Source organism: Cheilinus undulatus, linkage group 1, assembly GCF_018320785.1.
Source record: "Cheilinus undulatus linkage group 1, ASM1832078v1, whole genome shotgun sequence".
Classification (NCBI taxonomy): Eukaryota; Metazoa; Chordata; class Actinopteri; order Labriformes; family Labridae; genus Cheilinus; species Cheilinus undulatus.
In genome coordinates, this window is record NC_054865.1 from 37,016,130 (window position 1) to 37,042,399 (window position 26,270).

Here is a 26,270-nt window from a genome sequence, read left to right on the forward strand (position 1 = left end):
AAATAAAAACAAGCACTATTAGCTCGACCCCTGAGAGCAGAATGTTGTGACACTGATCCAGAGTTTGTTTTGGGCTCTTCACTAGCCTGGGTATTACCAAGTGAGTAAACTGACTTTTTAAATAGATGTCGATAAAGTGCACTGTTGTAAAACCTTTCCTTTTTATTGGTTTATGGTCTAGTTTCTTTATAGTTTTACACTTGTTTACTCTACTGAGATTTAATAGATGAAAAATGATTGATATTGAATGATGTGATGTTATTTTTCACAAAACCTTTTGAAGACCAGACTAAACAAAACACAAGACTTGTAATAGTTAAACTGCTCAGATTTTGGATGGTTGCTGCCTAGGTTTGGAAAATTTCAGTAGTTTTTGTTTTAACTCACTGGATTAGTTCCAGAGAAGAAAACTCTTCACACTTTATAAAGAAACTCATGTTGTTAGAATGAGTCAAAAATACTCTAAATGACACTAATAAAGGGTGCCTTTTGCAGGGCAGTCTCTGAACAACAGCGGTCGAGTGAAGTGGTACATGAGTGTGAAAGCGAGGGATGACATTTTGCACGAGCTCCTTTCCCTAGTCAAAGAATTTTCCATGCTCTTGCCAGGTTGCCCTGACAACACAGGTGACAGCCGTTGGTGGACCAAACCATCTGGAGTAGCATGAGTTTTTCCTGTTTGGCCTGTTGACCTGTAAGCCAAGAGACGCAGATTCAAAAAGATTTTACAAGTCTTTGGTAGAGTGTCTGGCTTGTTACTCTGGGAGGAAGTACTTTAACTTTAGCTCCCCTCCACCTGCTCAGTCACTTAAGACTTCAAGTATGTCTTTTAACAACTCATAGACACTTCTCAAACCAACCAATAATGACTAAATCCAGTCTTTATTAGCCTTCATAAGGCTGACTACACATCCAATGATTTTCAAATCTTACAATTTTAATTAGTGGGACAGCACAGACATTAGGATAGTTTTTAATATTAAAAAACTCTGTATACATGCACTAGATAATATAGCCAGGCAGCAAGACCTGGTGTAAATTATTCCACAATAATGATTCCAGACATAAGGTCTCACAGAAACTCGTGATCAAACATGACTTCAGAACAGATAAACAGAAAACAAGGACTATAATGTGGGTGAAATCCTGGCTGAAGAGAAGGTGTAGTTGTATTCAAGATTGCAGGCTGTAATAGTAAGCATCATCCAGCTGATGATGCTACTCAGTCACTAGCTATTGCTGGTAGTCTGTCTGAAGCAGCCCAACCTTGAATCATAAATATTAAGGATGTTTGATTTGTATGATTCCAGATCAGCAAAGCTCAGACCTGACAGATATCATGTATCAATACTGCACACTTGAGGGTTGTTAACACAAATAATCAGTTGAAAAAAAGCCTCATATCAGGTCATGGGGGCAAAAATGGCCCAAAATCAGGCTTAAATTAACTTTTTTTGCCATTGAAAGAGTGATTAATTAGTTGAATTAGCATAACAGAGTGGCTAAAGCAATTTTGCTCCTATGCTAACTAGCTACTTTTCAATTATAGCTGTAATATAAAAAAATAGAAGTTCATTCATTTATGACAACAAGGCAGCAAGATTTGAAAAGAAAATCAGCTTTGAAAGCCAGTATACAAGAAATTACAAATGTAAACTTTTTCAATTCAGCTTATAAGAAATAGCATCAGTTTTGCATGGAAAACAGGGGAGAGAGCGGGGAGAGACATGCAGGAAATAGTGCCACAGGCTGGATTCGAACCCGGGTCGCCTGCGTATATGGTTGGGTGCCTTGGCCACTTGACTACCGGCGCGCCCCTCAATTCTGTTTTTTAAATAGTTTCATGTTTTAATAAAAGACATAAGGAAAAGGGCATCACGTGACCCAATGGGAGAGGTGAACATTTCAAAATAAAAGTATTCATGCCGTTTAATAAAAAGCCTGTTGTATCATAAATAATTTTACTGGTAAATCTATTTTTGAATTAATGGAATTTAAGCTTATTATTACTAATTATAATACATATATTCTCTTGCCTGAATCCAGTGCCAAATCATGGTAGTGAGCTTTATGCACCCTGCTAAACCTGGGGTCCCTCCTTTTTACAGCTGAGAGGCAGAAAATCTACAGATGCAAAGTATTTTGACAGAATTACCCACACTGGAGAAATATCAAGGATTTTGAATGTCTGACAACATCATTTACATTTCAACCTCATTTTAGTCATCTTGATGAAAACTAAATGTACTTTTAGTCTGTTTTAGTCATCAAAGATCTATTTTGCCTAGTCTTAGTCTTGTCTCTCTCTCTCATGGAGAAAAAAGGCTGCTGAAGAACATTTTTAGTCATCGACTACAACACTGGTGAATTTTCAGCTGACATTAGTTATAATACATTGTACATCAAAAAAAGACACCTTATTATACTGTAAAACAGAGTAGTCGGCTATGTTAAGCTATTTGTTTCAGTTTATTTTTTCCCTTTTTAAAAAAAAGAAAACAAAAACACAAATAATAGAGTTTCTTCAGATTTTTGAGGCCAGAAAATGGAACTACCTGAAAGTACACTCATCATATTTGGAGCCACATGAAAACCTAAATAATTAAGTATTATATAGTGGAATTGAGGATATAGCTACAACACGTTCTCTTAAATCCACAGTAAATAAAGGGTTTTTAAAGGTTTATTTTTGGGCTTTTTTGCCTTTTATCTTAGAAAGGAGGACAGTGAAAAGAGTCAGAAACAGGGATGAGAGACTGGGGGATAGGCATGCAGGAAAGGAGCAACAGGCAAAACTTGAACCTGTGTACATGGAGCGCCACATAACTGCTAGGCCATCTGTGCCCCAAATAAGCATTTTTAAAGCTGTATTTGCAACAATTACTCCAATTGCTAGTTTTAGTCTCATCTGACTGCATGACAATGCTGTGAGAGGATGTATCCATTGACAAAGTTTATCATGGAAAAATTGTGCAGTCTTCATTGACTTTTTAATGGCAACTGTAAAATATTTATGATTTTTTTTTTTTACATTGAATTAATATAAATTCAACACAAAATTAGTTTGCTAATAAAACAGCATTTGAAGCACATAATAAGCATTATAGCATGAGTCAGATGTGCACAAGGTTATGCCAGATTTTATGGGGTTTTTTTGTAGATACACCTTGAGTGAGTCAGTCTGGGTCAAAAGTTTAGGTTGCTCTTTCCTTTAGTGTCAGCTGCCTGCCTTCAGTTGGCCAACCTGCTGTAGCTCTGGCACTGTTCTGCAAACCCATCCATATTCTGGTACTTTAAGATATATCTGACCAATAGAATTCACTGACATTAACTCTGCATATAAGTGATTGACGCTCTCTTTTCTGTATGCACTTTAACCCAGCTTGAGCTTCCACTTCTCCCGCTGTATCGTCTCTTCTCTCTGTGCGTGTCCTGACAGCCAGAGCCCAGCCCTCATTATCAGCGTGTGCATGTGCAGAGAGCTGCTGACGCTGTGTGTGTCGCTGCACACTGACGTCAGCACTGCCCTGCTTCTCTCCATACAAATGCCCCCCTCCGCCTGCCATTGATACCTTTTCTCTGTCCCCCACTTTCTTATTAGCGTGTTTTTATCAGTTTTAGCACCTCTTGCAGCACGGAGCCCAGCTAATATGACACGCAGGTGTAACAAACCGGCTGTCTAATAGCTCGCACAGGTTTATTGACTCCTGTTGGAGAATATTTATGACTTGTCTCATGTTAAATAACTCCGTGTACATGTAGTTTTATTTCAAAGGTTACTGTATTTCGTGCACTAGATTGTTTTATTGTGCTTTGGCCTGATTCCTCTTGGCTTTCTGTCCTTATGTATGCAGGTGTGTGTAAATACAGTGCAGATGATGCCAGTTGGAAATATTTGCACTGTAAATAATTGTTAATACACATGCACATGTAGGTGTGCACACAGTATGATGGCAGACACACTGGATATTGTCAGAGTCTTAACAAATATTCTGTGTGTGTTTTAAAGCTTGATTTAAATCAAACGTAGCGATTATCTAACCTGGCACACCAAATGAATTTGTTTCACACATCCATCTGGAAAACCACTTATACACAGTGTTTGGGAAAGGGCAGAGCCTTTGAAAAAAAACTCATAGGGTGATAGGATGAACGTTCTGTCTGTCACATCTTTATGGGCCAATCAGAGCAACAAAACACGTGACGTAGCCGCCAGCAAGCTGGGCCCTACCGAAGGACTAAAGTCCATAGAGAGCTGCATAACGCGAATCATGGTGTCTGTAGACATGTCAGTACACGACTTTTGTCGTTTTTGAATAGAAAACAGCTCACTGCTGTTCTTTATTCTTCTTTTAACAGAGAAATGTCTTCAAGTTCTGATCAAACTGGCGCTTTAGCAGCATCCATGCAAATGTCTTCCGCCATAATTGCACAGGCTTCTTGCTGCTGCTTGCTTACATCACAACCACACTACACCTGAAAGTACTGCTCCTTGACGCTGATTGAGAAAAACAGAAATGGGCGTATCCATCTGCTTTGCAAGGTTAGCAATTATCAGGAGGAGAACAGTTACTTAACAGCTAGACAGTCTGACCTTGTTACAGGTACGTCACATTATTCTCTGTGTAAATAGTTGTGGTATTGATGTGCAATTAGCGGCAGCAAAAACATCCACACCAATACAAACTATTAACATTCATCATTGTGGATCATATTTTTGGGTAAGTAACACAAATTACATCTGTAATTGTATAACTAGTACAATTCCAAGAATACCCCACTACAAATGAAACTTTACAGAGTACAGATAAGGGACGCACCAAATACTCAAACTTTAATGGGAACAGTTTGTCTCACTTAATATTTACAAGTAAACATAACATTAAGACCCAATCTGATATGATGGGAAGAAAAACAGAAGTCTTTGGATCCCAATATTTATGATTCCTTCTTTGTAACTTAAAAAAAAATCGGCAAAACCCTGCACTTAGCCTAAGTTGCATAGAATACATTGGCAAAATGTTCTCTCTTTTTCTCATGCATCAGCTTTGGGCTGAAAATGCAGTGGTTGGTGGGGAGCTTGACTGCTGAATGTTAATTCTGATATTATAATTAAACTGTATATATATATTTTTTTTTTATTATAAAATCTGGGACAGCTGAAGACTGACAGGAAATATGAAGAGAGAGATTGGGTGAAGACATGCACTAAACAGCACAAGGATGAGAAATTGATCCTGTGACCAGTGCATTGAGAAGTATAGCCTCTGTACATGTGCGCCCGCTTTACAAACTGGGCTACACTGGCACCCCCACCATTAGTATGTAAATATCAATAGACAAGAGTGACATCAGATCAGTTCAGACTGATGCCTAGTGGTCAAAACACTAATGTCTGCACTAGGGATAAGCGTTTGGAAGAAACCTGCCAACTCAAGCATCGTTAATGTTAACAATCAATTAACTGGTTAATGGTTATGTATGTATGAAAACATACATACATGGGCATATGTATAACAGTGTTTCCACTAGAATTTTTTGTCCTTGGTCAAAATGACCGGCAGTCCTCAAGAATTCTGGCCATTTAGAACAACTATAAGACATTTGCTTTAATATTATTTTGCTGCAAGAATGCATAAATCTGATATTCTGTGGTACATTGATACATACAAGTCTGCGCTAAACAGGAGAGAGGACACATTTTTTATTTCCAGACCTGACCCAAAACGGAGACAGTAGAAACCAAGCCAACAGTAAACCTGAGTAATTATTACAATTACTATAATTACTGTTACTACAGACTGGTAGACACGTGCACGTGATTAAAACTCTAGAAATGACCGCTAAGAGACTTTCTCTTACTTTCCTTTGTGTAAGTGGTTTCAAAATGAAAGCTGCAAGCTTTTTCTTATACATGCAGTTAGTCACACAACACACGCCCACGTTGAACTCATAAACAACAACATTTAGCTTCACATAACCACCGTTAGCCTGTTAGCACATCGGCCGCCAATGCCATCATAACTTAGCAGCTTACAACAGCCAAAACCATCCTCCAGCAACAACAACGAAGCATCCAAACACATAACAAAGGTGCTCTGTTATCTGGACACTGAGTTAGAACTCTAGATTTCAAATGAAAAATGAGTCTTACCGTCAGCTGCCAATATCAGTCCTCATGATGTTATAGTTAACTGTAACCTCCGCTAAAGCTGGAAATCCAACCATCCTGGTGTATTTGGACTAGTCCCGAAAAGACAAAAGCTCCGCAGCAGATCCGGTCCAGTCCTCCTCTCATTAACGGCTTTTCCAAGACTACTTCTGCTAATTAGCCAGGACATCCCGAGCCATAACAGCCAGCTACATACAAGGAGGAGAGACGGAGCTGTCGTTGCTTGCCATGTGCTTGCCATCTGAGGAGATAAACAACCCCAGCACCGCAGGACAGTAGATGTAGTAAGATTAGGCAACTTAGTTTATATTAACGCATTCTCGCAACATATCTTCTAGGTTACACAAGATATAATCTGCAAGCATTCAGTATTTACTTATCTGGTCATTTGCATGTTTTCTGCTGGATATTTTGACCGGTTATATCATTATCTACTGGACTTCCGCCCTTTTTACTGGCAAATGCCGGCTAATTGAAACTTAGATATATATAACATTTCCCTATATAACATAAACTGGTAACTAATGAGTGTGTTTCTCAATAATTCTCTAAACTGAAACAGTCCCACACCACACTTCACTTCGCTCTCTTCATTTAGCATTTCGGCAAATTGAGATCATGCATTGCGCTGCTCGAGTGCTTCTTCTGTTTGCCCTCTCCCTCTCTCCTTAAGTTAAATCGCCCCCTGATGGGTAAGATGTCTCATTGCTTTAGTTAAAACCCACTCACAATGTCATGACGGTAGATATTGTTGTGCAGTGCAGAGTAAGATGTGTTTAGTCTCTTTATTAAATGCCAACATCAGATCGACTAAATTCCCTGTGATCCACCAAATTCTTAATGACCAATTAATCGATCGTTGATTAATTGTTCCCATCCCTAGTCTGCACATCATTTCTGCATCACTTTCTCAGTGTATTGCTTTAATTGTTGCCCATGTTAACCGATGACTTCCAGACTCATACAACCAATTATGTCTGTCTAAGCTTCTTAAACAGGCATGTTTGTTTCTGTGCATTGACAATAAAAAAAAAAATAAAGATGCTGAGAAATGTGCATTTGGTTTATTAGTTTATCATAATCATCATCATATTAGGGGCTGCCAAGATTGATTACATTAATTGCGATTAAGTAAGATCCACAGTTAGTACATTATTTTGATCATGACTGATTGCATGCTTTATTGTCCCTGTCAGCATAGCTTGGATAAGCCACTGCAGCGTCTTTCTGCAGCCACAGTGATGTAAAATAAGTTTAACAATGCACCTCTCAGATACAGTAGCTCAGTGGACGAGTCAAAAGGCATCTGCACAATGTTTTATCAAACATTATTATTTACTAGGGGTGTAACGGTTTTTGTATTTGTGACGGTTTGGGGGTCACAGTTCAGTGCACACATTGACACATTGCTCTAAAAAGCATGTATTTTAATTTGTATACTATGTTGGGTTTTTTCCAGACAAGGAAATATTATGTTGTTTTCTGTTGTGCTTCTCATTTTGCATATTTTTTTGTTTTCCTCTTTTTTTGTCTTATCTTAAATAAATTGCAGGCTGCACCAGCTATCATTGATGGTTCTTAACAACACTAGATGGATTCAAATGTTTATTTCAAATGTAAAAAAATAGTATTAGCTGCACTAACATTAGTGGAAAAGAAGTAAAAATAATAAGTGAGGTACATCTAGAATAATAAATCTGGGACTTTTTCTGTTTTTATCGATGAACCGAACCCATACCAAACTGTGACACAAAACCGAGGTACGAACTGAACCGTGACATCTGTGAATCGTTACACCTCCATTATTTAAGAGTTTTTTCTTTTTCATTCCATAACAAGATCATTTTTCCATGGTTAAGTTCATGTCATAAACAGGAAACAGGAAGCTAATCATCCTTAAATTGAAATAATATTGAACATTTTTATAAATTGACAGCCCTGGCTATAATGAAAAAAACATGAACAGGGATCATCTACATTTATATTGCCAAATAAGGATTCATGATATTAGATTTTTACTGATATTTGCAGTTTATTTTGAGCTTATACCAATATTGATACTGATACTTAGATATAGTTCAGATATTTAGATATAGGTCAAACCCATTAACAAATTTTGAAATTTGAGGATGAACAGTTCCACAAAAGTCCATCATTACAAATACTTTAAAGTGTAAGGAATGATAATGAATAAAGAAAAGCACTTCAGCTGACGTAGGTCTGTTACAGCCAAAAACTTGTTTGTTTGGCCAGTATTTACAGGCTGATATAAGCAGGTTTTTATAGCTAAAATGTTGGCATAAATTTTATTAGCTGCTAATACTATCTAAACATCTATCCCCAACTTTAAAATACAAGGTATCAAAAATGGTAAGACTATATAAAATTTGACCTTGTCAGATGTTACCTCTAGCAAAGTATGATATGTATCCTTGGAGTTTTAATGTCATTATCTAATTTAGTGCATAAGAAGCTATTTAAATGCTAGTTTAATCTACTTCAGACTTGTTTTTGTAGTTAAGTCTGTAATACTGCATTAAATGTCATAAACTGTTTCATGATTCATTTGTAAAATCTTAAGTACACAAAGTTTAGATAACACAATAGATTAAGACACCACTGATGCAATATCTCCAACTGTTTTTGTGTTATGTGTTTAACGTGTATATTTCCTGTACTTCACTGAGCTTGAAAAAGTCAGATTTATCATTGAACCTGGCTGTCTTGCAAGTGAAAATAGTGTGATGTGCTTTGCGGTGTGTTCATGTGTGTTTATATGTCTGCAAGTGTCTGAGGTGTCAGCAGCCGCTTGATGTACGTCTCTGTCTGTCTGCCCTCATTCTGTGTTTTCATAACATCACTACAGAACATTTCTCCTGTTCATTGAAAGATTTAAATCTCATCACTTACACAAGGCCCTCACTGTAAATAAGTTGCTGTGTGCTGCACGCGTAAATGCTGGTGGTGGCGGGGCCCTTTTAGCTCACTTTTCGTGTTTCTGTGCTGTGTGAGAGAAGCAGAGGACTTCCATGTTTTGTGCAGAGAATACTCTGAGGTAAATAGGAGAGTGTGCTGGAAATGTATGATGTTGGCACGTCATATAGTACACTTTAATGTTTCACAGGGCTGTAGAAAATGAAATGTATGATAAAAGTTAGATAGAAGCTTAGCTCACATCACACTGTATGTTGTTTCTTTTTCTGTGTTTCTCCACCCTTTTCTGTCAGCATCCTCCCCTCTCAGCTTTTACCCGCCTCTATCTCTCTCTGTTTTCAGCCCATCACTGTCTGTGTGTGTGTGTGTGTGTGTGTGTGTGTGTGTGTGTGTGTGTGTATGTGTGTGTCTCCGTAAACAAGCAGAAGGCCAACAACTCTGTCCTCTGGCCATCCTCCCGCCATCCCGTTGCCATGGTGTGTGGAGCATTGTTTGCCGGCCTCTATGTCAGGTTGCCATGGCAGGGCTTATTTGCCATATTAAATGTTTGGCAGCATTGTACAGATGCTGATGACAAACACCCAACATCCCACTTTGATCAATGAATCAGTTACTGATTAGAGGAGATGGGATGGAGTCACTGATCTGTTTAACAGAGCCAGTTAGAGATTTCATACTGTATCAGTCACAGGCAGGGCAGTAAGACATCAATTTTTTAAAAGAAATAAGACCCTTTCTGTCATTCAAATCTGTGACCTTTCCTAACCAATAGACACCTCACCTTCAAGCTTTTCAAAATAAGTGACCGTTTTTTTTATTTTAATTTTTGTATATACACAGTCTTAACCTCCATGCATTCCTTTAATTTTACACCCGTTTTTGTCCCTTTGGACATAAATGGCTCATTCCATATATGAGGGTATAAAATAATCACACCTTCAGTTCTACTTTTTGAGTTATTTTTTCATGCAGCATCTCTTCTTATCAAAGAAATAAAAAAAATATAAGTCTTAAAAATTTTAACCCCTTATTGGCCAGGTTATATCTTGGAAATCCCTGGTGTTTTAGAAGGGAAAAAATGGAAATATTAGTTATTTTCAATATACTAGATGCAAAGTCAGACACTTGTATATGTCAGTAATTTTCAGCAACATTTATTTTGATGCATTTCTATTTTTCATGCTATTCAAAATATTAAAAACAAGGTCTGTGTCCCTTATAACCAAATGTAACCAAATGGCTCATGTCATATAATAAGGTATACATTTATCGTAAATTCTGTTTTTCAACTTTCAATATTTTTAGTTATTTTTAAAGCAGTATCTCTTCTTATCATAGAAATTAAAAAATCATACGTTTGAAAAAATTAAAGCCCTTATTGGCCAGGTTCTGTTTTGGAAATCCCTGATGTTTTAGATGGGGAAAAAAGAAAATACTGGTATATGCCAATAATTTTCAGTGACTTTGATGTTAATGCAGTTTTATTTCTTATGCAATAGAAAATGTAAAAAAAAAAAAAAGGCTGGCATATGTGTCCCTTATGGGCCATAATGGCTCCTTTCACATATTAGGTTTTGTAATTATTGTACATTGATTTTTTTTTTTTACTTCCTTAGACCAAGTTATTCAAGCAACTTCTCTTTTAAAAAGGAGGGTAGAAGAAAGGTACATTTAATTTCTAACTCTTCAGGTCAGATTTAATCCTTGTGTTGTGCTGGGGTCAGAAATGACCTGAAATAGATCTTTACCAACAGAAGAAAACCCTTAACAAATCTTTCAACATCTTCAAATTTCATTACTTTGAATTTTGTGTTAAATTTACCATTAGACATTGTGTTCCTAGAGTCTGAAATAAATTGAACATAGAACAAACCTAAAATCTATGACTAAATGATTTGAGAGAAAACACTCTAAAATACCCTTTAAGATCCCTTAAAACTTCCATCAGACAACTGTCTGAAGTAGCTTTGTATCTACGATTGGAACTGTAAATTGTAAACGGGAATTGTAAAAACTCTGTGTTCTTAATTTTTTATAATCTTGTGGATAAAATCCATATTCTACAGATTAACACCATCCTAGACTGACTAGTAAGTGGACAATCTGCCTTTGGTCTCCCCTTCTTCTGTTTCAAAATCTAGTAGAAAGTTTTGATGCCATTCAAGAAGCATTTCCTTTCTGACTGTTTTGTTACTATTATCAAATTTACCAATAATGTAATCTTTTCTCAAATTATCAACATATGCCATTAATTAACTGCAAAGCTTATAGTTTAATAGAAATATTCACAAGGACTGTGATGACTGACAGGTTGTGTCGCCATGGTAAACAGATTTTGGGTTTCAAATTCAATGAAGGTGCCTTTTTAGGGAGTTTGACAGGAAGTTTTTTTACCCTTGGGTGAAGGGGAGTAAACAGAATGTCAAGACAACACAAGGGTAAAAGGGGTTTCCAAAAATATTTTAAATTTGTTGAATTATATTGAAATGCGTTATTATTAATCTCTATATTTGACTTGTGTAATAGAAGAATCTTATCTCAAAAGCATTGATTGTTTCTGACCGTGCTATGTCTGCATTAATGTTAAAAGTATGTATAAGAGGATGTTTGTTTACATTTAGTCTTATGTTTATGGAGCAGCTCCTATTATTAAGGTCTAATGCTCTGTGTTACTCCTCCTTGTGGTCATTGGAAGAACTACATTGTTGCTCATGAAAATAAGTTAAAACAGCCTTGATTTAGCATGACTAACTGCTGTTTTTCCCTATGTTAACAAGTTAAAAGTAGACCGAAAGTTGTTGCCTTTTTTTAGCTGCTTAAAGTACCAAAAGTATGCTTTCTGTTTCATGTGTTAAGCTGTAAAAAGTGGACTGAATAGTAATATTAAAAAGGAGGAATGTGAATGTAAATGTGCTACAGAGTAATTAAACAATCTAACAAATCTTTTTTATTGCTTTCTCAACCAATAAATTTACTTTTACTTGAACTGGTATATTAGGTCATTTCAGGTTCAGCAAGTTAGTGTTACACAACCTTCATAACTTTGCCTGTGTATTGCTGTAATGTGTGACAGCTCCTGTTTGGTTACCGACAGATAGCGTGGAAATGCTGCCGATTGACGTAGTCGCAGCCTGATAAGATCTCATAGCTCCATTGTAGATGCAGCATGGTGGTTTTAGTGGTTTGCTTTTCTTCGTGCACTCTCAGTGAAAGGCCTCTGCTGTCGCTGTGTGGTGTGTGTGCATTAGCATACCTGTAGTAGACGGTGCATCATGTAGTGCAGGAAAGCCTTAATGTAAACTGTTACTTACACTGTGTGTTTGGATAACAGGGAAAATAGACTCGCAGTGGTTCTGTCCCTCTGCTGCTGACCTGCTTGCGCCCTCGCTGAAAAGTCATAAGGCAGTGTGCAGAAAGTGGAGCATAGCTCAAAGACTGCCTCTCTCCTGTGTAAATCATGAAATATTCACTGTTATGCACAATCAAATACACAATGATGATGTCTGACTGACAGCTTGTGTGTCTCTTTTGTTTTTCAGATGATCCTGTGGGACTGGGATCTCAAACACTGGTACAAACCTCAGTATCAGGTCAGTACTGGTCACTGTTTTAAAGGTACATGCAGGTAGCACACATGATGGTAGATAGCGGTCTCTATTGTCCCCCATGGATGCTGTGTTAGTCTCCTCTGGGACATTTAGTCCTTTCCCTGATACTTTTTGTCAGGCACAAAAGTACACATTGTGTAAAACCTGACAAACAATGACCTTGGCATCGTCATCATGCCACATTTTATCTCACTTAGATATTCTTTGTCTTGTGGAACTCAAAGAATTGCACTCACATACAACAAAAGATAGGATTTGTGCAAGGGTCAAGGCAGCCATTTCATTTATCCCCATGATTCTTGCTCTTTTATAATTATATTGATAATTAGAACCTGTATTTCAACACCACTTCTTATAAAAATAGCAATGAGATTGACAAATAGTTAAAAAGTAATCAATCTGTGAAATACAGTGATTTAAAGCCCCTTTGAGGAGATTCCATATGATGGCTAAACAGTCTGGATTTACAACGGATGCTTCTTAATGACCTACAAATCAATCCAGATCATCGAAGGGAAGGTAGATTATTTCTGTAAACAGAACTGTGGTGGAGTAGGTGTCCGGCAAGGCAATTTTAAGAGTGACTCAGCCCCAGAGTTTCAGCTGAGGTGCATTTATCGTTGTGTAGCTACAAGGCAAGGATTACAAATGGTGTGTTTTCACCAAGCAATCCAGTTTGGTTCAGTCAGCATTGATAGAATAAACCTTGATCGTGCTTCCACAGCCAATGTCCGTCCATCCTCGCTTTGAGTACTGGGAATTCAAGCTCTTTTTAGAGATCCAGATCATTTGGCTTAGGTCAGTAAAAAGAACCAGTGATTCAGAGTTCATAGATCTTCTTCTGGAACCATTTTGGCATTTTTATGTCTATTAAATATCAACAAAGGTGGAAACCAGCTGTCAACTGGGCACTAAATCAGTGTTAATTTCATTGACTAAAACTATGACTAAAACTATTCGTCGACAGTATTTTTTCCATGACAAAAATAAAACTAACAAAAATAGATCTTTGATGACTAAAACTGACTAAAACTAGGTTTAGTTTTCATCAAGATGACTAAAACTAGACTAAAGTGTAATTTAGTTTTCATCGGACATTCAAAATCTGTGATATATCTCCACTGTGAGTAAATCTGTCAAAATGCAATGCATCTATAGCTATTCTGCCTCTCAGCTGAAAACAGGGACCCCAGGTTTTGCAGAGTGCAGAGAACACAATACCAGGATTTGCGACCAGATTCAGGCAAGAAAATAAATGCTTGGCTTAAAAGTAAAGACTAAACTGTGAGGACTTTTTATGGACTAAAACTAGACTAAAATGTTTTGAGTTTTCGTCAACTAAAACTAGATAAACTAAAAAGGGTTGAAATTACTAAAATGTTACTAAAACAAAAATGCTTTTCATTTGAAGACAAAAACTAAAACTAAAATTAAAAATAGCTGCCAAAATTAACACTGAGCTATATCTTGTCATTTTAATAAAATCAGCCAGCTCTTAGAAGCAGCTTGTTCATGAAAGACACTTCACAGCTTGCTCATCCCTTATCATCTGAACTGATGGTGACATTTAAATCTAACCATCACCCTAAAAGGTGTATGTGTTAAATCGTACTGCATATATCCATTTCCTTTATAAGCATGATTTTGACAAAAATCTGAGAAAAGCTGTCTCCAGCTCAGTAAAAACATGGAACGTTTTGAATTGTTGTCAGTTATTATTGCTGTCTTTCGGGGTATGACAAGTCTTTTGCCCAATCAACTGACTGCAGTAAGTCCAGCTCCACTCTTTAGGGTCAGATAGGTTTACCTGGTTCCCCAAAAGATCTTTTTATTAAAAAGCTGCTATAAAGCCGTTAAAGCACACTGACAGAACAAGATAACCAGATTTAAGCCGGAAACTAACTAACTAAAGCTAAACTTTTTTGCATATTATTTGTCATACATATGCACCTTATCTGCATCTCCATCTTGAAGGAAAGACTTCATTGAAAAGATTTGACTGTTGCTAGGGATGTCACAGAACCTAATACTGAGGTGCCCTGTGTCAATCATTGATTAGGATATTTTGTGTTTAATACAATAATTTTTGCTTAATGTCACATTTCTATATTTCTTTTGAAATTTGAAATCTTTTATATTTTAATGTTTCTATTTCTACTTAATGCTATTCATGTCATGAATACTTTTTTTGTAACTTTAATTTTTATTGATTATTTCAACATTTTACACATATACAGCCCACCGATGAACATGTTGGCTTTACATTAAATAAAAAAATAGTTGACACAGATGAATCTAAAACAACACTGTAGACACTGTTGGGAGTTCAACTTCTAGTAGTAGTATATCTGTTCCATCAGAATCAACATCAGAATTAATTGTCTCTTTATTTTCCTGTTGTAATGTCGCTGTATTTCGTCCCGAATAATGTCCACTTCTCCCACTTGTCATCCATCTGTGCTTCCTGTAATCTCAAACGATGTGTCAGTTTTTCCATTATGAAGATTTCTTTCACTGTCTCAAGCCATTGATCTTGGGTAGGCGGGTCTGCTCTGCCCCACTTTCTCGTAATAAATTTTTTCGCAGCTATCAACAGTATTTTTACCAACTATCTGTCACTTATTTGTACAGTTCCCTCAGGCGAGTTAAAATGACACATAAAGAGTAACAGAAAACTCATAGGAATATTGTATCCTATAGGGGTGCACCGATCGATCGGCCAAGATCGGTATCGGCCTCGATTTCCTTAAATTTTGGGAGATCGGCGATTGGCCGATCCTTGTAAAATAAGATCGGTGGATAAGATCGGTTTCATATGCCTCTACCTACTAAAATGCAAAAAAATGAAAGACTAAAGGAACTGATATTATTTAGTAGTTTGGACAGCAATGCTTTAAACTTTTCATTTATATTTGAGAGAACTACCTCATGTGCAGTTAAAACAACAAGTTTGTATTGTTTCATGGGTATTGTTCAATGTTATTCAATAAAATAAGATTGGAACATTGAAGGTGTATGCCATCAGTTATAAAAAAAATCAGTATCGGCCAAAATTGAAATCGGCAGGTCAGGCTTTTTAAAGATCGGTGATCTGTGATCGGCCAGAAAATTGCAATCGGTGCACCCCTAATATCCTAATAGTTCTAGTAGGGTTCTATGTACAGCTTTCCAAAAAAACAGAATCTTATGGCATTTCCAAAATATGTGTGTGATCAACATCCATGGCTCCACAACGAATGCTTTGTTTTTAACTACTTTATTCATATTTGGTGCTCTGTAACTAAACTTGTCTTGCCTTACAAGCTTGCAGCTGTAAATCCTTTACAAAAAGAGCGAACAAACAGGAAACAGAAGCAGAAATTTAAAATGATGAAAAATTCGACAAACAAAAAAGCATAAACTACAACTTATTTGACTCTTCAAAATCTAACAAGGTTTCACTGAGGATATAAGCATAGCATTACACTTCTCTATGGATAGCTATAGACACAGAGCGTTTTTCTTCCAAATCTGAAAGCCTCTGTTCCTAAGAGATCAAGGGAAGAGATGAGGAAATTAAAGACAAAATTATTGTGAGTGTTCAGAAATGAAATAGTTCTATAGATAATGTCAGTTTGGAGAAGTCTTGAATTGTTTAAGAACAAAAACAAGCAAGCATAGGAAGAGAATCTCTTTATGCGCGGCTCATGCTTATGTTCTTACCACAACACCTTCAGTCCAAACTAAGGTTGTCACAATACCAGGCCTTTAAACTTAGACATTATTCCAGTTAGAAATCAAACTATATTGATGCCTATAGAAAGAAAGATGGGTGAGTGCTAAATGGGGTCAGAGTATCCAACACTGTGCCTATATTGATGCCTGTTTTGATTAACCTTGCAAAGCAGATAGATAAGCTAGATTACATGTCTGTTCTGAGGCAAATCCATCTTGCAAAGCTCTAATCTGAAATAATAATGCCATGTCTGAGAACACAGTGGACCCATTTGTGGATAATGGGCTGGTAGTTACTCAGATGGACAGGTAGGGTTTAGTTGTACTGGAACACATAGCAATGGCTGCCACTGTTACAGTGTTTAGCTTGGATGTAGCTACAGTATTTATGTATAGTAATTTAGTGGAGCTGTAATACATTTGTTTATTAAATAAAGAGCAAAAAACAGCACTGAAAGATTTTCATGACAGAAAAGATGTTAACACTCTTATTCCAGCTTGCTTTGGCTGGGTTTGCGATAGTTACAAGCAGGCTTTAGTTGTACTGTGAGCTGGTACATACATATGATACAGTCTATCTGGTGTGTCAGTTTGTGTTTTAAAACTATGAACAATAAATATCTTCGGAACTGTTCCGTATTAATGGTAATGAGTCTGTATTGATTTCAAACATGGTATTCAGGTCTTAGAATACCCTTGTGAGGCTTGGGCACTGACTGATGACCAAAGGTGCTGGCTGGACTCCTTTTTGACTTCTCTCCAGCGCATTTCGTATGCGCATTTGGTATTGTTGGCAAGGCCATGTGCCTAATGGTTACATGCTCACGGAGTGCGGGCATGGGTAGGGTCAGCTGCAGGAGCAGCGGCTGCACTTCTACTGGCAGCTTGCCCGTTTTCCTGGGCCTGATCCAGCTCACCGTATTCTGGGTGCCTAGGGGGCAGGGGCGGCCATGCATTGTGGAGGGGCCAGCTGGGAATATACCTGGAGAGAAAGGGCATGGGCCTGGCGCAGGCCTGGACGATGGCCATCAGTAGGCCAGAGCAGTACAGGACCACAGTTGATGTGGCAAAGTGCCGAACCGACATATGCTCCCATACCTGACCAGTCAAAAAGCTTACAAAAAATGTCAGAAACTTTTATATAAACAGTCTTTTGTGTCAAGTTTATTTTGAATCAGTACATTATCTCTTTACTTCTTTTCGGTACTATAATTACCTCCAGAACCAGAATGGTACACATGACATGACTTTACATGATGTGACTTAACTACAAACCAAATAAAAACTGTTATAATGTGGCTCCTCTGCTGTCTGACAGGGTGCTGTGACGGGCAATGGCGTAGACCTCTCAGTCATCAACGAGGCCAGGAACCTGGTGTCAGACCTGCTCATGGACTCGTCTCTGTCTCCACATACCATCTCGGCTCTGCGCAGCATCTCCAGTCTCATGGGGACGTTTTCAGGCTCATGTCGCCCCAGGGTCAATCCCTTCACCCCTTTCCCAGGTTTCTACCCATGTGACGAGGTGGAGGACTCTGTGGAGAGGGGAGAAAGAAAAACTATTAAGGTGGGTGAAGACAAAACAGCAGCATTTGACTGATCATGGGTGTAGAAATAGATAGGCGAAAGGTAGGATTGGTCTAAACCGAGAAACATTTCAGACCCTGTAAAATTTGATCCTAGTTAAACATTTTGAACTCAAACTGTTTTCTTTTGTTGGCATCATTGTATTCAGTTTAGGCTGTGGATTTTTGATGATGTGTGACTGTCATTCTGGACATGCCCATAGTAAATGACTAAGATAACAGGGGAGCAGGACCTTTAGTTTGTGTATGATACATCTATCTTTACTGAATCACAGGGTTTGAGCAGCAGAAACAGCCTCCCTACACCTCAGCCCAGACGGAGCTCCACGTCCTCCTCCTGCTCTGGACTCCCTCCTCTTGACTCCGCCTCCTCACGCTGGGAACGCAACAATGGCAAGAGACCCCACACGGACCTCAACTTAACCAGGTATCAACACAACACAGAGATGGTCACTTCAACATATTCCAGAAATAATCGTTACATTTAAACTTGAATCTCACCTGTGCTTGGCTTAAGCCCAAATCTGTAGATGGCATCATATTTATGGCTATTCCTCAAAGATCTGAATAATCTATCCAAGCTGCAGCTATGGTCTTTTTGAGGCAGCTCAGTTATCTAGAGTTACTTTTTTTGTTTTTTTGTTTTTTTAAGGTTTATTTTGGGCATTTTTGTGCCCTTATTTGATAGAGGAGAGGATAGTGGATAGAGTCGGAAACAGGGAAGAGAGCGGGGAGAGACATGCGGTGAAGGGCTTCAGGCTGGATTCGATCCCGGGCAGCCCGCGTATATGGGTCGCGCGCCTTATCCATTCTGCCACCTGCGCCCCTAGAGTTACTTTTTTATCAGCCCGAAAAAGGTAAAAGGTGTGAACAGGGCTGTAGGAGTTCTATATGAACAATAAATCACCTTCATTGTAAAAATAGTAAAACAATAATATCATTGGAGTAAGCTGGTCAGCTTTATGGTATACAAATTTATTAGGACAACCAGGTGGTACTTCAACTTAAACAAACTTTCCTGTCTACCATGATACAGTGTAAACACAACTACTCATTAATTGGCCTGATGTTCCCTTTGTTTAATTTTCTCATCTTAAACTTTTTCAGGTCACCAGTTTTGCTACAGTCCTCAATGCACAAGTTTGAATCCTGACCCTGGCACTGTCTGGTGCATGTCTTATCCCCCATATTTCCTGTCTCCCTTCAGCTGTCATGTCTAGCAAAGGCTACAAGCCCAAAAAATAATCTTACTTAAAAAAAAAAAAAAAATCACATTTTCAAGAGTGGACTGGCCAAGACAGGCAATAATGTCATCAAACTTTCTGACAAACAATGAGCAGCCATAAATACACGTATTACACATATGTCTGTCATTATAAATTAAAAGACATAGTAACTGCAGTATGCTGTTTGTTGCTGCTCGTTTATTGTTTTTCCCCTTCTGTCATCCTAAGTGTTGTCATTTTGGTTCGCTGTGTCCTTCCAAATCGTCTTGACTGTTAAGTTTTTCACTGATCCTGTACTTTTTTGAAGTGCTTAATTAAAAAAGACATTGATGACATGTATAACTGCAAATATAATTAAAAAAAATAGAAATATGTACTTTATCAAATCACAATTTGCAAAGTTGTGTAGAAAGATTGGAAGAACGTTGTTGTCAAGTAAAATTAAAATTACTTTGACTGGAATTTAATTAAGTAAAAATGCTCTGTAAATCCACACAATTTAAAACTAAAAGTTCTTAAGGGAGTAAAGTTCACTAAACTTCTGCCAGGGCTCTGTAGTTGACAGAAAGCTTTAATATCCCTTTTTGCCTTTTAGTTTTAATATTTTAACTCTCGGTGCTATGTAAAGTTAAAGAACTATGGTACTTCCCCCCAAATATACTTGAGCCAATATAAAATTTAGGGTTGGGTATTGTCTATTTTTTTTTTGTGATACTGGTGCTAAAGCGATTTGTATATTTTTTTTTGTTTGTTTGTTTTTTTTGTTTGTTTTTTCATCTTTGTATTGTCAATGATTTGCAGAAGTACAGTCAAAAGATGCCTGTAGAACATGGAATACAAACAGAAAACCAATGTAACTTCTTTGTTTAAGAGGCTCAAGCAAAATTTATGTGCTAGCAATGTGTTAGAGGCAAACAAAAAAGTAAACATATATGACTTTCTCCTTGGTATGAAAAAATGCAAGTAGATCAGAGACTTTACCCCAGACAGCAAAACCAGAAGCAAAAACGACATTTATGCTCAAATAAAGTGAGTGCACATAATTCACCAAATTTATATATCATTCTTATTGTCTTTCATTTGGGGTTGCATTGTGGTGGCAGGGTAACCCAATGAAGAATCAATGTCTGTGTTGTAATTCGGTCTGGTTTGTGTCGGATGTGTTAGTACCACTACCTGATTTCAATTCTGATTTTAAAAACTTCTGAAAGAAGGACAAGTTCATAAAAAGCTTCTTAATTACAGTAGCATAACTGATTGGTAACTTTCAACCCCTGCTGACAGGCCATCTGACTTTTTACTTTTCTTTCTTCTTTTTTGGTGAAATTAAAATAATAAAAAAAGGAACCTGTGAGCCCAGTGTGAGTTTAGGCTTGCCTTCAGAAAGTAAGGTTTCTTACCCACATGTCATAGTGCTGTCTCTTCTCTAACAAACATAAACAGACCTGCATATGCAGTTAATAGATTTTCAAAACCACAGCCTATTTAAGAGGTGTTCTTAAGCTTGAACAATAAACTTTCTGTGAAACCAGGGTGTAGTGCCCATTTCTTTCCACTGGATGGCAGTAAAAGATTAGCCTTTGGCTAATTGGCTTTTTTCTTTGATGGGGCTGTTATCATGTGGGTTTTGTTCCTGAGGTGTTCAGTGATTCAAAGATAATGTTGCTTTGTGCTGAATTTGCCTTTTTACTAGATAAAATATATGTCAGACATTAAGAAAGCTGAAAAAATAAAATGTTTTTAGCTTTGGTGTTAAATGTGTGCTGTGTGTTTTGTTCTTCAGCCCAGGTCTGCTCAATGGGCCCAATGCAAACCTGCTCACCATTCCTAAACAGAGGTCTTCCTCTGTCACCCTCACCTACCATGCAGGGCCCAGGAGAGCCGGTGAGATTTAAACATAAAACATTTAGGAACATTTTTCATTCAATATATAGGTACAGCTCAAAAAATTAGAATATCATGAAGAAGTTCAATATTTTTGTCACTCTTTTCTGAAAGTGAAGCCCATATATTATATAGACTTGTTACACACAGAGTGAAATATTTCAAGCCTTTATTTCTTGAAATGTTGATGATTATGCCTTACAGAAATGAAAACCCACAATTCAGTGTCTCAAAAAATTAGAATACTACATAAGATCAATAAAAAGGATATTTTAAACTGAAATGTCAGGCTTCTGAAAAGTATGTTGACTTCTATGCACTCAGTTGGGCCTCCTTTTGCATGAATTACTGCATCAATGTGGCATGGCATGGAGGCGATCAGCCTGTGGCACTGCTCAGGTGTAATGGAAGCCCAGGTTGCTTTTATAGCGGCCCTTTAGGTCATCTGCATTGTTGGGTCTGGTGTCTCTCATCTTCCTCTTGACAATACCCCATAAATTCTCTATGGGGTTCAGGTCAGGCCATTTTGCTGGCCAATAAAGCACAGTAACACCATGGTCATTGAACCAGCTTTTGATACCTTTGGCAGTGTGGGCAGGTGCCAAGTCCTGCTGGAAAATGAAATCAGCATCTCCATAAAGCTTGTCAGCAGAAGGAAGCATGAAGTGCTCTAAAATGTCCTGGTAGATGGCTGTGTTGACTGTGGACTTCAGAAAACACAGTGGTCCAACACCAGCAGATGCCATGGCAGACCAAATCATCACTGACTGTGGAGACTTCACACTGGACTTCAAGCAACATGGATTCTGTGCCTCTCCACTCTTCAAGGTCCCAAAGTCTGGAGGAAGAGTGGCAAACTGGCCTGACCTGAACCCCATAGAGAATCTATGGGGTATTGTCAAGAGAAAGATGAGAGACACCAGACCCAACAATGCAGATGACCTGAAGGCCGCTATCAAAGCAACCTGGGCTTCCATTACACCTGAGCAGTGCCACAGGCTGATTGCCTCCATGCCATGCCGCATTGATGCAGTAATTCATGCAAAAGGACGCCCAACCAAGTATTGAAGGCATAGAAATCAACATACTTTTCAGAAGCCTGACATTTCAGTTTAAAATATCCTTTTTTATTGATCTTATGTAATATTCTAATTTTTTGAGACACTGAATTTTGGGTTTTCATTTCTGTAAGCCATAATTATCAAAATTTCAAGAAATAAAGGCTTGAAATATTTCACTCTATGTGTAACAAGTCTATATAATATATGGGTTTCACTTTTAGAAAAGAGTGACAAAAATATTGAACTTTTCATGATATTCAAATTTTTTTGAGCTGTACCTGTATTTTTTTATGCTTACTTTTATGGTTTTTTTGTACTCCCTCTCTCCTCTGCAGGCACATCTCCAAGCTTGAGCCCCGTTACCTCACCCATCCATGGCCCTCTTGGAGTTGGTGCAGGTTCCTCATCATCCCTAGTCACACGACCTCCTGTAGAATTTCCAGACACGGCTGACTTCCTGACAAAACCCAGCGTCAACCTGAACCTGCACAAGCCTCTGGGCTACACCCTCAGCTCACCTGATTTCCAGCAGTCCTTGCGTAGCTCCACCTTCCCTCTCTGCACCAGGTGAGATTTCTGTTTTTTTGTTTTTGTTCATAAATAATTAATAAAGTCCTACTTTCAGATCTAACTGTGATCCTTGTGTATTCTAGCTGTGGCCGACAGATGCTAAAGGGAGTTTCCAGTGGTGATACCGGAGACGCTTATCAACCATTCTCCAGTGAGGTTCAGCGCAGACGCTCAGGTACATACTATTAAATTTAGTACATATTATAAGGTTTGATGGATACAGGCATAAATTGTTGACAAATCCTATTCTGTTAGGGTTTGCAGGAGAATCCCCTCTACAAGCAGTATAGGGAGCTAATGCTGCCCTCTGGTGGATTCAAACTATAATACAAATTGATACACATGAGTGCGGGCAGAGGTGGAGTTGATATTACATATTTCTCACTATTTCCTGTTGTTTACCTTTTTCATTTGACATTACAGTGTCTATCCTACCATCCATAGAGTAAACATTTTGTATGCAAAAAGCTTAGAATACTTGAAAGGCAGCATTTTATACCTGCAAATCATTGTATGAAGCGTAAAACAGCATATTCCAGGCCTACCACTTGTAAACACTGGTGTTACAGTTTAAAACTTGCCATTGTTCACAGATGACTTTCAATCAAATAAAATGGTTAAGACAGGAAGATAACTTAGGAATGCCTCTTCGTGCAGTTTCTGATTCGGTACATATCTTATGAGCATATTTAATGAAAATAAAGAGTTATTTGCAAGGACAGCTAGGAAGGCATCAAGGCTTTTGTATGTTTTAACTTAATTACTTTAAAATGTAATTTTCTCATTAAGAAGTGTTTAAGACAAGGGATTTATTCACAAAAATATTTTTTTTCTCATTTGTAATTTAAAGTCACTGAAAGCCATGTCAGTCATGTAAGCCAGTGTGTGCTAGTACTTCTAGTGTATAATGATTTTTTATTCTCATTAATCTACACACAGTACCGCATCATGACAACTTGAAAACAAAATTTAAGATTTTTTTTTCTTTCAAATTTATTAAAAATAACAAACTGAAATTTCACATTGACTTGGGTATTTCTACCCTTTACAAAAAACACCTGAAATTTAGCTCTGGTTCCTCTCCTTTCTCTTGATGGTTGCTGAGATGTTTTAAACCTTAATTGGAGTCCACCTGTGGTAAATTAAATAGATTGGACATGATTTGGAAAAGCACACTCCTCTCCATAGAAGGTCTCACAGCTGACACTGCAGTCAAAGTGAGAACCAAGCCACGGGGTCAAAGGAACTGCCTGCAGAGCCCAGAGACAGGATTACTGCAAGGCACAGATCTGGGGAAGGTTACACAAAATTTCTGTTAAAGTGAACGTTCCCAAGAGCACAGTGGCCTCCATAATTCCCCAATGGAAGAAGTTTGGCTCAACCAGGACTCTTCCAAGAGCTGGTTGCCCAGCCAAACTGAGCAATCAGAGGGGAGGAGCCTAAGTAAGAGAGGTGACCAAAAACCTGATGGTCACTCTGACTGAGCTCCAGAGACAAAGTTCTAGAAGGACAACCATCACTGCAGTCCTCCACTGATCTGGGCTTTATGGCAGAGTGGCTAGATGGAAGTCTCTCCTAAGTGCAAAACACATAAAAACCTGCTTGGAATTTGCAAAATATTCCAGCTGAAAGCAAGTGTACTTTATTTTCAATAAATTTGCAAAATTTCTAAAATTCTGATTTCACTTGAAAATGTATCTTTACATTTATCTTACAATTTCATTGATTTAAGCAAATAAAAGCAGGGGTCATTAATTAAAGTTTTACTGTATTCACTTTTTTCTGTAGCAGGTGAAGGGCTGGAATTCACTGGAGAGCCTCTGATCAGGGAGGAGAGCGTGGAGGCGGACGTGTCTGTGGACAAGACACCAGACTCTGCAGGGAACCAGGGCCAGGCAGAGGAGGAGCAGGAGAAGAGCCCTAGCACAGAGCAGCAGACTCAGGAATCAGAGGTGAGAGGGTTTCTGCTTACAACATTACAGCCTGCTTCTTTCTTATGTGTGGTGTTTCTTGTTTTCAGGGAAGGATGTGTCAATGCGCTGCTATCTCTAACACCTTGTGTATTTTCTGTGTGTCCAGGGTGAGCAGGAGTTCCGACTAGATCCAATGCTGGAGGACCATGAGGCTGTCATGGAGAGGCTGAACACCTGGAACTTTCAGATCTTCGACTTGGTGGACAGAACAGGAGGGAAGACAGGAAGGATACTCAGCTATGTAAGTAAAACAAACCATAACCAATCATCTCCTGTCACTCTACTGATATGTATTTTAACTGGTCAGTTAGTTAACTCCTGATCAAGATCTTTAGGAAGGGAAAGGATTTTATTAAGTGTGATATAATGACCATTCCAGGTTTGGGGACTTTTCAGTCAGAACTTAATTTTTGAGGGCTTGATTTGTCTTTAGAGGAAAAATCATTTGTTTGAAGTTATGTTACCAGGAAAACCTTATTGAGATTAAGAGTGACTGAAGATAAAACTAGAGTTTTACGAAGACTCCTGGGTTCAGTGAGACTTGTTTTAGAAAAGTGTCACACTACTATATTGACAGGAATAAAAATGTTAACATAAATCCCTTAACTTTGTATGAAGGTTAATATATTTAAGTATTTATGCACCTTTTTTTTCTATTGCTCTTTTTCAATGTGAATAATGAGGCTTTTTGTTTTGTGCTCTGGATTATTTCATTAAAATCTGTCTTGTGTTCCTCAGGTGACATACACGCTTTTCCAGGACACAAGTTTGTTTGAGATTTTCAAGATCCCTGTCAGGGAGTTCATGACATATTTCTGTGCTCTGGAAAATGGCTACAGGGACATCCCCTGTAAGCATTTTTACTTACATTATGCACCTAATAATATTTAAACTATATGAGATGTTATCAAAACATAGATTGATGAGTTGAGCAACGTTTCTGTGGTAAAATATGTATATCAGTTATTGTGAAGTTTTCTCATATATCATATCTCAAGTTAATTGCAAAGGTAAATGGAGACAGACTTGTTTAACTTTTGTTGATATATATATTCAAACACACAGATCATAATCGAGTCCATGCTGCTGATGTGCTCCATGCTGTTTGGTACCTGACCACTCAACAAATCCCCGGGTTCCAGCAGATTCACAGCGAGCATGTGACAGGAAGTGACACAGGTGGGGAAGTCATCAGTCATACATCCCTAACATTAATGATGCAAACACATGACTATAGGACAGTCATTTCATGCTAGATACAAGACTGTATCTTAGTAGCACCAATTATCTCCTACACTAATTGGTGCTACTAATTAGCACCAATTAGTGTAGGAGATAGCCAGTGTCATACATCTGAAAGTTTTTATCCAATTTCTTGGGATTTTTCAAATTAATGAAACCTTTGTAACAATGCTAAAAACAATCAATATCAAGTTGCTTCATTAGAAGTGGCAAAAATGGATCCAAACAATTAAATAAACTGTAAATCTGTCTCAGGTTGGGTCTTTTTTCACAAAATAGTCTTTTCTGCTGGACAGTGAA

The 26,270-nt window shown here is 37.9% G+C and overlaps 1 protein-coding gene across 3 annotated transcripts in view; it reads left to right on the top strand.

Moving 5' to 3' along the window:
* Nucleotides 1–26,270, top strand: part of pde3b (phosphodiesterase 3B) — a 70,986-nt gene that overhangs the window by 35,682 nt on the left and 9,034 nt on the right. For 2 of the 3 annotated variants that reach the window (XM_041788319.1, XM_041788336.1), the window contains 10 exons: nucleotides 12,646–12,696; nucleotides 17,747–17,995; nucleotides 18,290–18,441; nucleotides 21,024–21,124; nucleotides 22,521–22,752; nucleotides 22,839–22,930; nucleotides 24,544–24,707; nucleotides 24,835–24,969; nucleotides 25,467–25,578; nucleotides 25,794–25,907. In XM_041788319.1, the coding sequence (XP_041644253.1) occupies nucleotides 12,646–12,696; nucleotides 17,747–17,995; nucleotides 18,290–18,441; nucleotides 21,024–21,124; nucleotides 22,521–22,752; nucleotides 22,839–22,930; nucleotides 24,544–24,707; nucleotides 24,835–24,969; nucleotides 25,467–25,578; nucleotides 25,794–25,907 (1,402 nt within the window). The remainder of the gene's footprint in view (nucleotides 1–12,645; nucleotides 12,697–17,746; nucleotides 17,996–18,289; nucleotides 18,442–21,023; nucleotides 21,125–22,520; nucleotides 22,753–22,838; nucleotides 22,931–24,543; nucleotides 24,708–24,834; nucleotides 24,970–25,466; nucleotides 25,579–25,793; nucleotides 25,908–26,270) is intronic. The other variant, XM_041788328.1, reaches the window with a different exon arrangement.